The sequence below is a fragment of the Bufo gargarizans genome, chromosome 1 (genome assembly GCF_014858855.1).
Source record: "Bufo gargarizans isolate SCDJY-AF-19 chromosome 1, ASM1485885v1, whole genome shotgun sequence".
Lineage (NCBI taxonomy): Eukaryota > Metazoa > Chordata > Amphibia > Anura > Bufonidae > Bufo > Bufo gargarizans.
In genome coordinates, this window is record NC_058080.1 from 738,230,366 (window position 1) to 738,246,030 (window position 15,665).

At 44.7% G+C, this 15,665-nt stretch overlaps 1 protein-coding gene across 1 annotated transcript in view; it reads right to left on the minus strand.

Moving 5' to 3' along the window:
* LOC122930383 (zinc finger protein 260-like) overlaps positions 1-11,986 on the minus strand; it is a 37,119-nt gene extending 25,133 nt beyond the window's left edge. Inside the window, exons 1-2 of the mRNA XM_044283747.1 lie at positions 11,950-11,986; positions 6,257-7,447 (exon numbers count right to left, since the gene is read on the minus strand). Of these exons, the coding sequence (XP_044139682.1) occupies positions 6,257-7,447; positions 11,950-11,983 (1,225 nt within the window). The 5' untranslated portion in view covers positions 11,984-11,986. The remainder of the gene's footprint in view (positions 1-6,256; positions 7,448-11,949) is intronic.
* Between the last annotated feature and the right edge of the window lie 3,679 nt (positions 11,987-15,665).

The following is a 15,665-nucleotide window of genomic DNA, read 5'->3' on the forward strand; positions in this document are numbered from 1 at the left end:
TGCGGAAAGAGGGTTGCACGGTCAGCCTGGAGGCTGGTGGACCGTTTGGCTGAGGAAAGCCGGATCTAATTCCTTGTGTGACCTGCGCTCTATAGGTGACGTAGAGACGACCTATGTATTAGGTAGAGCCTAGATGGGTAGGTGTTTATTTTTGTTTTATGTTTATGTTCATGCTGGTGCTGAAGTGCTACAGTAAAGCACCATGGAGACTCGAACCCCGCTGTCAGAGGAGAAGTCTGTGATTGCGACCCCTGTGAGAGAGTGGTCGCTTACACGGGTTATAAGTGGTGACCCCAAGGTTCAGTGCTGGGTCCTCTATTATTTAATTTATTTATTAATGATATCGAGGACCGGATTAATAGCACCATTTCTATTTTTGCAGATGACACTAACCTGTGTAGAACTGTACAGTCTATGGAAGATGTTCATAAACTACAAGCTGACTTGAACACTCTGAGTGATTGGGCATCAACTTGGCAAATGAGGTTCAATGTGGACAAATGTAAAGATCTGCATCTTGGTAGTAATAATCTCTGTGCTTCATATGTCCTAGGTGATGTAACACTGGGAGAGTCACTTATAGAGAAGGATTTGGGTGTCCTTGTAGATGGTAGATTAAATTACAGCATACAATGTCAATCAGCTGCTGCTCACCGCCAGCTGTCAGGTGAGTAAGTCCACAGTTTGAAATGTCCTGTGCCCGGGTCTGAGAAAGGCTTGTACCCAGGCACAGGATTACAAACCCGGGCTGTCCAGGTCATTCCTGTACGGGTGGCAACCCTAACTGTATTCCCATGCACCCCTTCCACCACAAACAAGGGTATATGGTTGAATCTTCCTTTTCTCATCCTCCTCTTCCGTCATATCAACACATGCTTATTCGTTGCATATAATTTTTTTGAGGGTCAGCTGATCTGCAGGCACTCGCATATAATGTTTTACAGGGTCAGCTCAGCTGCAGGCCCTCGCATATAATGTTTTACAGGGTTAGGCCACCAGCAGGCCCTTGCTCCTAATATTTTTGAGGGTCACCATCAGGCCATCAATCATAATTTTTCAAGGATGTGTATGATGCCCTCCTTTATGTGTAACAAAGGGTGTATTGTAGTGCCGGTTCCTTGTCATTTTTGGCAGCCCTTACACTTAGTGCATAGGCTTTATGAGTGTAGGAGTCCCACTACCTGAACTATTGTACCACAATGTGAATGAGGCCCTCCTTTATGTGATATGCAGGTTAAATCGTAGTGCCTCTTCCTTATAATTTTTGGCAGCACTTGCACTTTATATACCAGTAAATATACAGGAAATAATGTTTCTTAACAATTTTTCGTCTAAAATATATAATTTTTTTTCGGTTTTGTGCATACTATTGTCAGTCTGTAAAAGTGGCGTACGACTCAGACGACATGGTTCCCAGCAGCGTCCTGGGAGTCCAAGATGCATCCAGACATCCTCCCCATGCTGTTCCCGAACCATTTCGGTGGTGTTTCCATCAATTTCTTCCCTTTTCCTATGAACCAGGCTCTTCAGAGCAGGGGGTGCATGGTTTAATGCTCGGGTTCTCCCATTGACTTCCATTGTGCTCGGTAGTGCACCCGAGCATCCCGATGTGTTCGACCCGAGCACCCGAGCAACTACACAAGGTAAGACACGTAAAATTTGGCGACTAAAATTTTTATTTGGCCCCTGAATTTTACAGGTTAGGAGCCAATGGGTCCTTGATATTTTTTTTAGTCTGGAGCCCTGATATATCTGGAGGGATCTTCAAAGTTTTAATTCAACAGTACAAGTAGAGCTCTGTCCGTGTGTGAGAGAGGGCTTGGTGGGCGTTTAGTGTGGTTCGTCTTTGCCAGCGCTTCTAATTGGGAGACTGTTCAAGTTCCTGACTTTTTGTTCAAGTATCCATTTGTGCTTACGATGAGCTGCCATTTGCATTGTAACACTCCAACAGGTGTGTGGACCCGCTGTTCCACTTACCAGTTTGGCTTTGGGCCAAACTTGGGAGCAGAATCTAAGTGTTCCCCTGGTTTTCACCCTTTATCCAAAAATGCAGAAGCTGGTCTTAGCTGCAGGGGAGACACCAGGTCGCTACCGCAAGAGTGGTCCTGGTTAATTGGCAGCTGGCCGAGCAGGCCAGAACGCCCCAGTGAAAGCACTGGGGATACAGGCAGGTGGAGCGAGCTGTCACTGGATGGAAGGAGCGCAGCAGCAGAGTCAGATGAAGCAGAGCTGAGCTAGTGATTAAGCAGAGCTGGAGCTGTTAGAACAGCAGAGCTGAATAGCTCAGGTGCAGCAGGTGTAACAAGCTGAACAGCAGACAGAGGCATGGTCGACAATCCGAATCACACACTTGAGAGCAGCGAGGTACAGGAGGATCAGGCAGAGATGAGGTCAGGATACAGGCTAAGGTCGGAAGCAGGATGACAACACAGGAACTACGAGCTGGAGCCTTCGCTGTAGAAAACTACAATATTGCTCAGGCATCACAGGAAGGGGGAAGCACCCTTATAAAGGTGGTGCCTGGCCGGGATTGGAGAGAAGGCGGCATCAGGGGCGTGCACGAACCCATAAAGAAACAGGATGCGTGCGGCTCCTACAAGGTGCAACTGAAGCTGTCACCGCCTGCGACAGTGCAGGAAAGTGAGTCCGGAGCCTGCAGCGGAGAAGAGGAGCCTTGTGTGCAGTTCGACTGGGGTACATAGCCTGGGATGTGCTGCACGCTGGCGGCTGCCATTATTACATGTATTAACAGTCCTCGAAGTGCTGATTTATGGGCTTCCCAGAGGGAGATAGGGTAGGAGACTGAAGGGACACTTCAGGGATCATTAATAGTGAGTCATTAAGAGACCAGGAAGGATTTGGAGGTTTAGACAGAAGAGATGAACAGGAAACACACAGGATTATAGTTGCACAATGGTGTAGTGTAACTTAAAATATTTTTATTTAGTAAAAAACACAGACAAGATGGCTTTTAAAACCAGACAAAATGGCTCCAACACTTTAAGATTTACAATATGTCCTTAAAATATATGTAATCTTCGTATACAGGATTTTCATGTGGCATCGACCGACCTTTTTAATCCAAATATACAATCTAGAATGAAAACTGTTAATTATCCAAATACAGTACAGACCAAAAGTTTGGACACACCTTCTCATTCAAAGACTTTTCTTTATTTTCATGACTATGAAAATTGTAGATTCACACTGAAGGCATCAAAACTATGAATTAACACATGTGGAATTATATACATAACAAAAAGTGTGAAACAACTGAAAATATGTCATATTCTAGGTTCTTCAAAGTAGCCACCTTTTGCTTTGATTACTGCTTTGCACACTCTTGGCATTCTCTTGATGAGCTTCAAGAGGTAGTCACCTGAAATGGTCTTCACTTCACAGGTGTGCCCTGTCAGGTTTAATAAGTGGGATTTCTTGCCTTATAAATGGGGTTGGGACCATCAGTTGCGTTGTGGAGAAGTCAGGTGGATACACAGCTGATAGTCCTACTGAATAGACTGTTAGAATCTGTATTATGGCAAGAAAAAAACTGCTAAAAAAACGAAAAACGAGTGGCCATCATTACTTTAAGAAATGAAGGTCAGACAGTCCGAAAAATTGGGAAAACTTTGAAAGTGTCCCCAAGTGCAGTCACAAAAACCATCAAGCGCTACAAAGAAACTGGCTCACATGCGGACCGCCCCAGGAAAGGAAGACCAAGAGTCACCTCTGCTGCGGAGGATAAGTTCATCCGAGTCACCAGCCTCAGAAATCGCAGGTTAACAGCAGCTCAGATTAGAGACCAGGTCAATGCCACACTGAGTTCTAGCAGCAGACACATCTCTAGAACAACTGTTAAGAGGAGACTGTGTGAATCAGGCCTTCATGGTAGAATATCTGCTAGGAAACCACTGCTAAGGACAGGCAACAAGCAGAAGAGACTTGTTTGGGCTAAAGAACACAAGGAATGGACATTAGACCAGTGGAAATCTGTGCTTTGGTCTGATGAGTCCAAATTTGAGATCTTTGGTTCCAACCACCGTGTCTTTGTGCGACGCAGAAAAGGTGAACGGATGGAATCTACATGCCTGGTTCCCACCGTGAAGCATGGAGGAGGAGGTGTGATGGCGTGGGGGTGATTTGCTGGTGACACTGTTGGGGATTTATTCAAAATTGAAGGCATACTGAACCAGCATGGCTACCACAGCATCTTGCAGCGGCATGCTATTCCATCCGGTTTGCGTTTAGTTGGACCATCATTTATTTTTCAACAGGACAATGACCCCAAACACACCTACAGGCTGTGTAAGGGCTATTTTACCATGAAGGAGAGTGATGGGGTGCTGCGCCAGATGACCTGGCCTCCACAGTCACCGGACCTGAACCCAATCGAGATGGTTTGGGGTGAGCTGGACTGCAGAGTGAAGGCAAAAGGGCCAACAAGTGCTAAGCATCTCTGGGAACTCCTTCAAGATTGTTGGAAGACCACTTCAGGTGACTACCTCTTGAAGCTCATCAAGAGAATGCCAAGAGTGTGCAAAGCAGTAATCATAGCAAAAGGTGGCTACTTTGAAGAACCTAGAATATGACTTATTTTCAGTTTTGATGTTATGTATATAATTCCACATGTGTTAATTCATAGTTTTGATGCCTTCAGTGTGAATCTACAATTTTCATAGTCATGAAAATAAAGAAAACTCTTTGAATGAGAAGGTGTGTCCAAACTTTTGGTCTGTACTGTACATTTAAGTATTCTTGATTCACTAGCACTAGAGCTCTCCCCTACACTCTGAGCACCAATGGCTATCTACCATCCGAGCATAAATGAGTCGCACATCTGGGACATCTGCAGAGCGCTATGTCCTTGCTCATCTCGTCTATGCACAGGACATGCGCAGTAGTCACCACAGAGCTGTTTCGTGTCTAAGTCTCCGCGCAGACTCTCAGTGACCGGCGGAAAGGTGAACTTTATGGTAAGTCAGTGCGCATAGACATGTTGCACATTATATCACATCACCCTCTCCTTGACAGGACCTGATAGGATAAGTAGTGGTGGGTCACCAATGGCAGAGTGATGTACCTGCAATAGGATTTGTCAGTGCCATAATTTTGCGCTTCCCCCTATTGGTTCATTTAAATGTCAACTTTAATCATCAGGTAATTTATACTTCGTTTGCTGCCCAACCCCTGATGAAGCCAGTCGTTCTGGTGAGACATGTCAGGAGGCAAACAGTTGGTTTTTAGTTGTCTTTGTTCGGTCCTATGTAATCATTCATTTCAATTGTACCAGTTTATGGTGTTACAAGGGCTCACAAATAGTGATGCAACCAGTGTATGGTTAGTCAGTGAATAGCTGAGGCAACACTGCTGTACTTAGGGCTAGTTTTGTCACTAGAAACAGTGTTCAGGTAGTTTGATGGGGGAAGTGCACGCCCCCCTAAAGCTACAAGTGTCACATCACATCACCATTCCATACATATGGACTGAAATATGCAGGTTTTAACCTCTTGTCGGTGCTTACGTAGCATATTTTAGTGTGATTATTAAAAGTTAAGTTTTATAAGCATTTATATCTGGGTCAAGTTTGGGCATTCAGCCACATGGCTTTTTGTTGTTAATTTAAGTATACCAATACCCAGATAGGGTCCATGTATTATTTCCTTATGATATGAATTCATAACGGTCAATGTGACTTGCCACAGCGGTCACAAAAAAAAAAATCCAGCAACTTGCAAATCACTTGCCAATTCAACGTTACCCATCTATAATTTAGAATTCTTTTAACCCAAATCTCAGCTCTAAAAATAGCTAAATGACAGCAAGTTGTGCAACTATTCTGAGGACTGCTGTCTGCAGGGACACGTTAACATGTAGCCAGTTATTTATCAGTCTGTGAATAACTGGGTTAAATTATTTTTGCTCTTGAAGCCGGCATGCTCAACCTGCGGCCCTCCAGCTGTTGCAAAATTACAACTCCCAGTATGCCCGAACAGCTTACAGCCATCAGCCTACAGCAGGGCATGCTGGGAGTTGTAGTTTTACAACAGCTGGAGGGCCGCAGGTTGAGCATCCCTGTCTTATAGCATTTTCCCATATTCCAAAAAGTAATTTCTTCTGATCTAATGAGTTTTACAATTGAAATGCCTTACAAAACATTAAAACTGTTGTTATGTTTAGCAAAACTTGATTTATCTGCAAAATATTTTCCACATTCTGAACATAAATAGGGCTTTTCTCTTGTGTGATAAAATCTCATGGGAAAAAAGTCCTGATTTTTGGTTAAAACTTTTCCCACATTCTAAGCATGCATACGGCTTCTCTCTTGTGTGAATTCTCTCATGTTTAACAAGACTTGATTTATAGCTAAAGCATTTCTCACATTCTGAACATGAATACAGCTTCACTTCTGTGTGCATTCTCTTATGTCTAATAAGATATGATTTATTTTTGAAAGATTTTCCACATTCTGAACAAGAATATGGCTTCTCTCCTGTGTGAAGTCTCTCATGTCTAACTAGATTTGTTTTACGTGCAAAACATTTTCCACATTCTGAGCATGGATATGGTTTCACTCCTGTGTGAATTCTATTATGTCTTGTAAGATGTGATTTAAGTATAAAAGATTTCTCACATTCTGAACAAGAATATGGCTTCTCTCCTGTGTGAATTTTCTCATGTGTAACTAGATTTGATTTATCTGAAAAACATTTCTCACATTCTAAGCATGCATATGGCTTCTCTCCTGTGTGAATTCTTTCATGTTTAACAAGACTTGATTTATCTGCAAAACATTTCTCACATTCTGAACATGAATATGGTTTCTCCCCTGTATGAATCCTCTCATGTATAACAAGATATGATTTATCTACAAAACATTTCCCACATTCTGAACATGAATATCGCTTCTCTTGTGTGTGACGTATTTTATGGTAAGCAAGTTCAAATTTTTGTGCAAAACATTTCCCACATTCTGAACAGGAGTATGTTTTCTCTCCTGTGTGATTTATCTCATGTTGAACAAGAATTGATTTATAGCCAAAGTATTTCCCACATTCTGAACACGAATATGGCTTCTTTCCTCTATGACTACTCTTTTGTTTAACAAGACTTGATTTATCCGTAAAATATTTCTCACATTCTAAACATAAATGGCGCTTCTCCACACTGTGAATTCTTCTGTGTGTAGTTCTGTGACTAGATCTCTTTGTAAACTCTTTACCAGGCTGGAGCTCTTTTTGACCTGCACTTCTGGTAACAATCTGTGATTGGTTAACAGAAGGTTCCTCATGATTAGGGGGATTATGTGATAGATCTGTAATAGGAAGTCCTGAAAATACATTAAGATTAACATGGTTGCCTCCTGAAGAGTGCTGCATGAGATCTTCATGTTCTACTTTATAATTTGGTCTTAGCAAGAAGTTTCCTTTAAAATCTTTACTGGAATTCTCTGCAGAGATAAAAATTGGAATTTGTGACTTTTTTTTTTTTAATTAAATCATTTTGAGTAGACTACTTATAACATTCCTAATAGGCCGGAATTAGATCCAGCAAAAACTAAAGATTTACAATACATCTTTCATTTTAATTCATTTCTGGCTTTGGTTTGAAACACTGCATATGTCATTTCAGCCTTACACAGCTTTCTATAGGACTGCCTGGCAGTGTTCAGGATTCTGGTCCACTTCTGGGAACCACTTATTACACAAATATAGCTTAAGGAGACTTTAATACTGATGACCTATCCTAAGGATCCTCAATATGTCTGTCTATATACATCTTCATATTCCTCCCTATTTACACATTCTCATATCCCCTAGTTCTATACATTGATATTATTACCACCTTCCACCCTTCATTTCATTTTTGCTGTATAAAAGACACACTTTGTCCCCCAAAAGTGTGAGAAAAATGTCACTATGACCTGATCTGGAGATGACCGATGCTGAACAAGTCAGCACCAGTCTCCTCCTAGGTCAGGCAGGGGACACCAGTGTTTTGGTTCCACTGCCAGCGCTGCTATTGGCTGGAACAATGCTCCAGCCAATGGCAGCGCTATAGCTGCACAGGAAGAGGCTGAACTTCCCTGCATGCAGCCATTTTAGCTGGTGACTGCATGCAGAGAGGTTCTTCTGTGCTGCTTGTGGCTTGCTGGAACTTGTGGTGCACACCACTGCGATTTTAACCCCTTCCTGCTGAAAAGAAGAACAACATCTGAAATTGCTGCACAGATATATTTTTTTTCCATTTGCAGTTGTTCCAGATCCCTAAACCAACCTCCGTCTCTGACCCTTCCCGCCCCTAGTCCTATGGGCGCCATTTGGTCTGTGCACTTTTTTGGGTCTTTTATTTTAATTTTTTTACCATTTTCCAGCTCGGCACCACTTTTTCTGCTTGCGAGCTGTGACCGCAAAGTGCTGTTCAAGCAGACATATGGGGAATGTAAAGTAATAACTATTTTTGGCGGTATTACTATCTATTATAAAAGTAAAGAAATTTAAATCTGGAAATGTGCTAATTTTTCAGAATTTTGGGTAAACAGTATTTTTTTTTATAAATAAAACCAAATTTTGACTCAATTTTACCACTGTCATGAAGTACAATATGTGGCGAGAAAACAAAACTCAGGATGGCTTGGATAAGTAAAAGCGTTTTAAAGTTATCACCACATAAAGGGACACTGGTCAGAATTGCAAAAAATGACCTGGTCAGGAAGGTGAAAACTGGACCAGGGTAGAAAGGGTTAATAGGAATGAGCGATTTTCATATTTTGAGATTTGAGTTCGTGTTGTGGTATAATCTGAATTACGTTCTGGATTCCATTACCACGGACCATAACGCAATTCTATGATGGAATGCATAACGGAATGCCCTTAGAGGCATTCTGTCATAATAGAAGTCTATGGCCTGCATAACGGATCCGTCCGGTTTACGTTATGCAGGAGGGGACATCAGCATAACGTAAACCAGACGGATCAATTATGCAGACCATAGACTTCTATTATGACGGAATAATTAACGGAATTCCTCTAAAGGCATTCCGATATGCATTCCGTCATGGAATTCAGTTATGGTCCATGGTAACGGAATCCATAACGCAATTCAGATTATACCACAACCCGAACTCGAATTTCAAAATATGAAATTCGCTCATCCCTAATCAGTAACCCCCCCATACGCATCACAATTTGTTAGAAAGACGGCAGTAATTTAAGGATTATTGGTGTCTGACGCTTGTGTACAAGTCCATTCTTTTGAGGTTATTTTACACTCCAGCTTCTTTCTTCACAATACCTGGAAGAGTGGCCTCCTCTAAGTCTGAATGCGCTCCTGTTATTCCATACATTCCACAAGTGCCTTTAATTAGGTGATACATATAGCTGTGTCTGCTCTTCCTCTCACTGGATGCCTGATGGCACACAGAAGTAAGAAGTGTAGCGACACAGTATGTGTGTGGGTGCTGTACTCCCGAATTTAGATGTTCACTGGCATAGTAATAGGGGTTGTCCAACGCTTAAAACTGATGACCTATCCTCTGGATAGGTCATCAATATCTGATCGGTGGAGATCCGACACCCTGCTGATCAGCTGTGAGACGAGGAGGAGGGCTCCATGCGAGCACCGCTTCATGGTCTTTACACTACTTGTCTTGTCTCCAGTGGAGCGGTGGCGTAGTGTAATTACAAGATCTCGCTCCTTTCACTTGAATGGAGCCGGGGCTTTTATTTCACTGCACTTCCATGACGAAGTGCAGTGTAATAAAGAGGAAGTTGCGCTCGGATGCTCCACTACATTGGCCTTAAGGACACTGCTCTCTCCTGGTTCTCTTCCTATCTGTCTGGCCGCTCCATTAGTGTATCATTCGCTGGCTCTTCTTCTTCTCCTCTTCCTCTTGATGTTGGAGTTCCTCAGGGCTCAGTCCTAGGTCCTCTACTCTTCTCCCTCTATACAGCCCCCATCGGACAGACTATCAGTAGATTTGGCTTTCGGTACCATCTCTATGCTGACGACACCCAACTATACACTTCATCCCCTGACCTCACTCCTGCTTTACTCCAAAACACCAGTACATGTCTGGCAGCTATTTCTAACAACATGTCCTCTGTGTATCTTAAACTGAATTCCTCAAAAAACTTCTCGTCTTTCCCCATCTACCAACCCAACTAAACTTGATTTTTCAATTTCAGTCTGTGGCACTATCATAACTCCGGTGCAACATGCCCGCTGTCTTGGGGCCACATTTGACTCTGATCTTTCCTTTGTTCCCCATATCCAATCACTTACTCGCTCTTCTCGTCTGCAACTCAAGAACATCTCCAGAATCCATCCTTTTCTTAAAGTGGAAACGGACAAAACTCTTGTTGCCTTGATTCATTCTCGTCTTGACTACTGTAATTCATTACTAATCGTTCTCCCACTTACTAAACCTTCAGACTGTCCTAAATGCTGAAGCCAGGCTCATCTATCTATGCACCCGCTACACTGACTCCTCTAGCTTGTGCCAGTCACTGGTTCCCCTTCCACCACAGAATGCAGTTCAAAGCTCTCACCTACAAAGTTTTCCGAAGTGCTGCACATCTATACATGTCCTCTCTTGTTTCCGTCCACCACCCTACTCGTGCTCTCCGTTCTGTTAGTCACCAGGTGTAAAATGCACTATAATTTGTACCTCTCACTCCGGTCTTCAGGACTTTTCTTAAGCTGAATCTACTCTCTGGAATGCTCTGCCCTGGAATAACAGGTTAATTTCCAACCGCCATACCGTCAAACGTGCCTTAAAAACACATCTTTTCAGGCAGGCTTATTAATTTTCCAAAAAAGACTGTTCCCAAGTAATAACCCCCCCCAATGAAAAAAAAAATAAACTCTTCAGACCTGAACTCGATCTTCTAACAGTCAACACATCTGAAGCAGATCGGCCTACACCACTGCTTTCTGTACAATAATGACTCGACTACTAGATATCACAATCAACTATCTTTTGTGTCACCCCACTAACAGTTGCCTAGAAGACCCAATTAAGGGCTGGATCTCCTAGGCTTCAATAGAAGGCAGGTCCCAATGGAAACCCTGACTGACCGCAAGTTCCTTCTATGCCGCAGTCAGTGCTGACTGTGGCATAGAAGGGGATAATCCTCCGGCATCGGCTTTTACAGCATGGTGGATACAGCAGCTCGGCTATCAGTGACTGCCCGGCTCCTGCACTGAACAGGGCACACGGCTCTGATGCCCACAAGTCACTTCCCACTATGACGTACTATTACATCATATGTTGAGAACTGGTTAAACAGCTGATTAGCTAATCATAACAAATTACGACCTGACAATGGCCTCCAGGTCTCCGATCTTAGCACCAGGTCACTGGACTGTCCCCAGCATGGAGTTACAGCGCAGTGATAATACGTTCTGAGATGGAGCAGAACCCGAGCTTACATGTCACAGCACACACGTGTATACACTGCACATGGCGGCTCTTACCTTGTGATATAAGAGGCTGGTGCTCCTCCATTACATGTCACTGCACACACGTGTATACACTGCACATGGCGGCTCTTACCTTGTGATATAAGAGGCTGGCTCTCCTCCATTACATGTCACTGCACACACGTGTATACACTGCACATGACGGCTCTTACCTTGTGATATAAGAGGCTGGTGCTCCTCCATTACATGTCACTGCACACACGTGTATACACTGCACATGACGGGTCTCACCTTGTGATATAAGAGGCTGGTGCTCCTCCATTACATGTCACTGCACACACGTGTATACACTGCACATGACGGGTCTCACCTTGTGATATAAGAGGCTGGTGCTCCTCCATTACATGTCACTGCACACACGTGTACACACTGCACATGACGGCTCTTACCTTGTGATATAAGAGGCCGGTGCTCCTCCATTACATGTCACTGCACACACGTGTATACACTGCACATGACGGCTCTTACCCTGTGATGTAAGAGGCTGGTGCTCCTCCATCATGGCCTCCTTGTACAGATCCTTGTGTCCTTCTATATACTCCCACTCCTCCATGGAGAAATAGACAGTGACATCCTGACACCTTACAGGAACCTGACAACACAATTACACCATCATCACCCAGACCCCTCCAGTGCTGTTACTGGAGAATTTCCCAGCATTCCCAGCAGTGTCACCTCTCCAGTCAGCAGCTCCATCATCTTGTGGGTGAGTTCTAGTATCTTCTGCTCATGTATCAGGGGGTGAGGGGGAGGCTCTGTGATGGGGTGAGGGGTCCTGCTCCGCCCTCCTGACTCCTGGAGATGGATGATGGGAGTCATACAGTCCCCCGATGTCTTCTTCATTATTGTGTACTCCTGTGGATGGAGAGAGACATTTAGGGAATAAACCATTCAGGGGCCATGTTCTCTCCTCCGGCCCTCTCCTCCTGGTTACAACGTGCCTACTTACCTTCTCATGGGTCCTACAACATGACTATTGGTCACAGGATACATCACTCACTATACTGGGGGCTGATCTTCAGGTTCTCCATCACTAGGAAGGTCTGGAGGCCGTTCTCCAGGACCCTGGACTCTTCCAATCATTTCCTATGATGGATTCTCCTTCCCGATGTCTGACTTGTTACAGAATACAATAAAGAGGAGAGAAATCTAGAAACGTTTACCTCTCCGCTCAGGAGGGAGATGATCTCCAAGGTGAGGTCTAATATTCTTCTGCTGATCTCCTTCCTGTCCATCCTTGGTGGCTCATTCAGGAAAAGGGTCATATTGGTGGTTTTCATCATGACGTCTCCCAAAAAAAAAAAGGAATAAAGGTTAATCAGTGAGTCCCATGTCCCCGATATTGAGGCCGAGAAAAAGTACAACTCATCCTGCAAAACTCAGACCCTAATAAAGCTGCACTGATGGGAAAGACTCTGACCTCTGTATGTATCTAAGCTCCTGGCAGTGCAGGAGACATGTCCTGAGTTTCTGGGCAGGGCCCCCCGGTCTGTGACTTGTACCACACAGTCCACTCTACACACAGATCGCACACGGAGGAGAATCCACGTTTGTGAATCAGGCCTAAGGTGGCCATACACCTTCAATAGCGGTGGGATTAACCTTTCTTCTCCTGGAAGCTCTTCGTCCAGCTCCTCATACAAATACTCCGGGGTCAGATTCCATGTCTTCTGGATTGGGATAGGGCTTTGAGCTGCTGCCGGACACCACTAGCGGTGGACAGGAATGGGCACGCTGAATTCAATATGCCTGATCCTTCTTTACCCTCACATAATCTTTTTTGGCTACAGTCAGGAGCCCCCCATACACATCAGATAGTCGGCCAGACCCGCCAACATTGGCCGAGGGTAATTTATTGTATATGGACACTTTTTATTTTATTTATTATTTTTTACTAAATCCTAGAAAACTTCTCTCTGGTAAAATCTGCTCTTCATTCAAATTGATTTTTACAAGGATCCCCTTTCGGTGTCAACTGAAGAGGGAGGTGGAAGCACCGGTCCCCCGGCCACTCCTGTCCAGACCTCCATTAGCTTGCTTTGCATCCCCTCCCTCCACATCCAGGGTGTCACAGACTCTTGTACATCTTCTCCCATCCCCCGACCAGATCAAACCCATAGAGATGACAATGTAACTCCTTCCATGCCTTATAGCTGGGCTCCACACCCGCACCTGCCATCCTGGCCGTTATAGTAACTTTTACAAAGCCTTTCCCTGGTAAATAAAACAAATGCATATTCACCCCTTCATTACTGCATGGGCCTGTCCCAACAGACACCATGATAATCACTATATTAGTGACCGGTCTCCACAATCTGAGGGGGCACCAGCCTTCCCACCCCCTACCTAGGGGGCGTATGGCCACCTGTACACACAGGACAGAGCGCCCCCTGTACACAACTTCTAGACTCAGAGGTGCTTTCCACAAGCCCAAAAAATAGGGTTCCCTCTTATAAAGGGGGGTACAGACACCGGTATATCACTGCACATGACGGCTCTTACCTTGTGATATTAGAGGCTGGTGCTCCTCAATTACATGTCACTGCACACACGTGTATACACTGCACATGACGGCTCTTACCTTGTGATATAAGAGGCTGGTGCTCCTCCATTACATGTCACTGCACACACGTGTATACACTGCACATGACGGCTCTTACCTTGTGATATAAGAGGCTGGTGCTCCTCCATTACATGTCACTGCACACACGTGTATACACTGCACATGACGGCTCTTACCTTGTGATATAAGAGGCTGGTGCTCCTCCATTACATGTCACTGCGCACACGTGTATACACTGCACATGACGGCTCTTACCTTGTGATATAAGAGGCTGGTGCTCCTCTATTACATGTCACTGCACACACGTGTATACACTACACATGGCGGCTATTACCCTGTGATATAAGAGGCTGGTGCTCCTCAATTACATGTCACTGCACACACGTGTATACACTGCACATGGCGGCTATTACCCTGTGATATAAGAGGCTGGTGCTCCTCAATTACATGTCACTGCACACACGTGTATACACTGCACATGACGGCTCTTACCTTGTGATATAAGAGGCTGGTGCTCCTCCATTACATGTCACTGCGCACACGTGTATACACTGCACATGACGGCTCTTACCTTGTGATATAAGAGGCTGGTGCTCCTCCATTACATGTCACTGCACACACGTGTATACACTGCACATGACGGCTCTCACCTTGTGATATAAGAGGCTGGTGCTCCTCCATTACATGTCACTGCACACACACGTGTATACACTGCACATGACGGATCTTACCTTGTGATATAAGAGGCTGGTGCTCCTCCATTACATGTCACTGCACACACGTGTATACACTGCACATGACGGCTCTTACCTTGTGAGATAAGAGGCTGGTGATCCTCCATTACATGTCACTGCACACACGTGTATACACTGCACATGACGGCTCTTACCTTGTGATATAAGAGGCTGGTGCTCCTCCATTACATGTCACTGCACACACGTGTATACACTGCACATGACGGGTCTTACCTTGTGATATAAGAGGCTGGTGGTCCTCCATTACATGTCACTGCACACACGTGTATACACTGCACATGACGGCTCTTACCTTGTGATATAAGGGGCTGGTGCTCCTCCATTACATGTCACTGCACACACGTGTATACACTGCACATGACTGCTCTTACCTTGTGATATAAGAGGCTGGTGCTCCTCCATTACATGTCACTGCACACACGTGTATACACTGCACATGACGGCTCTTACCCTGTGATATAAGAGGCTGGTGCTCCTCCATTACATGTCACTGCACACACGTGTATACACTGCACATGACGGCTCTTACCTTGTGATATAAGAGGCTGGTGCTCCTCCATCATGGCCTCCTTGTACAGATCCTTGTGTCCTTCTATATACTCCCACTCCTTCATGGAGAAATAGACAGTGACATCCTGACACCTTATAGGAACCTGACAACACAATGACACCGTCATCACCCAGGCCCCTCCAGTGCTGTTACTGGAGAATTTCCCAGCATTCCCAGCAGTGTCACCTCTCCAGTCAGCAGCTCCATCATCTTGTGGGTGAGTTCTAGGATCTTCTGCTCATTTATCTGGGGGTGAGGGGGAGGCTCTGTGATGGGGTGAGGGGTCCTTCTCCGCCCTCCTGACTCCTGGAGATGG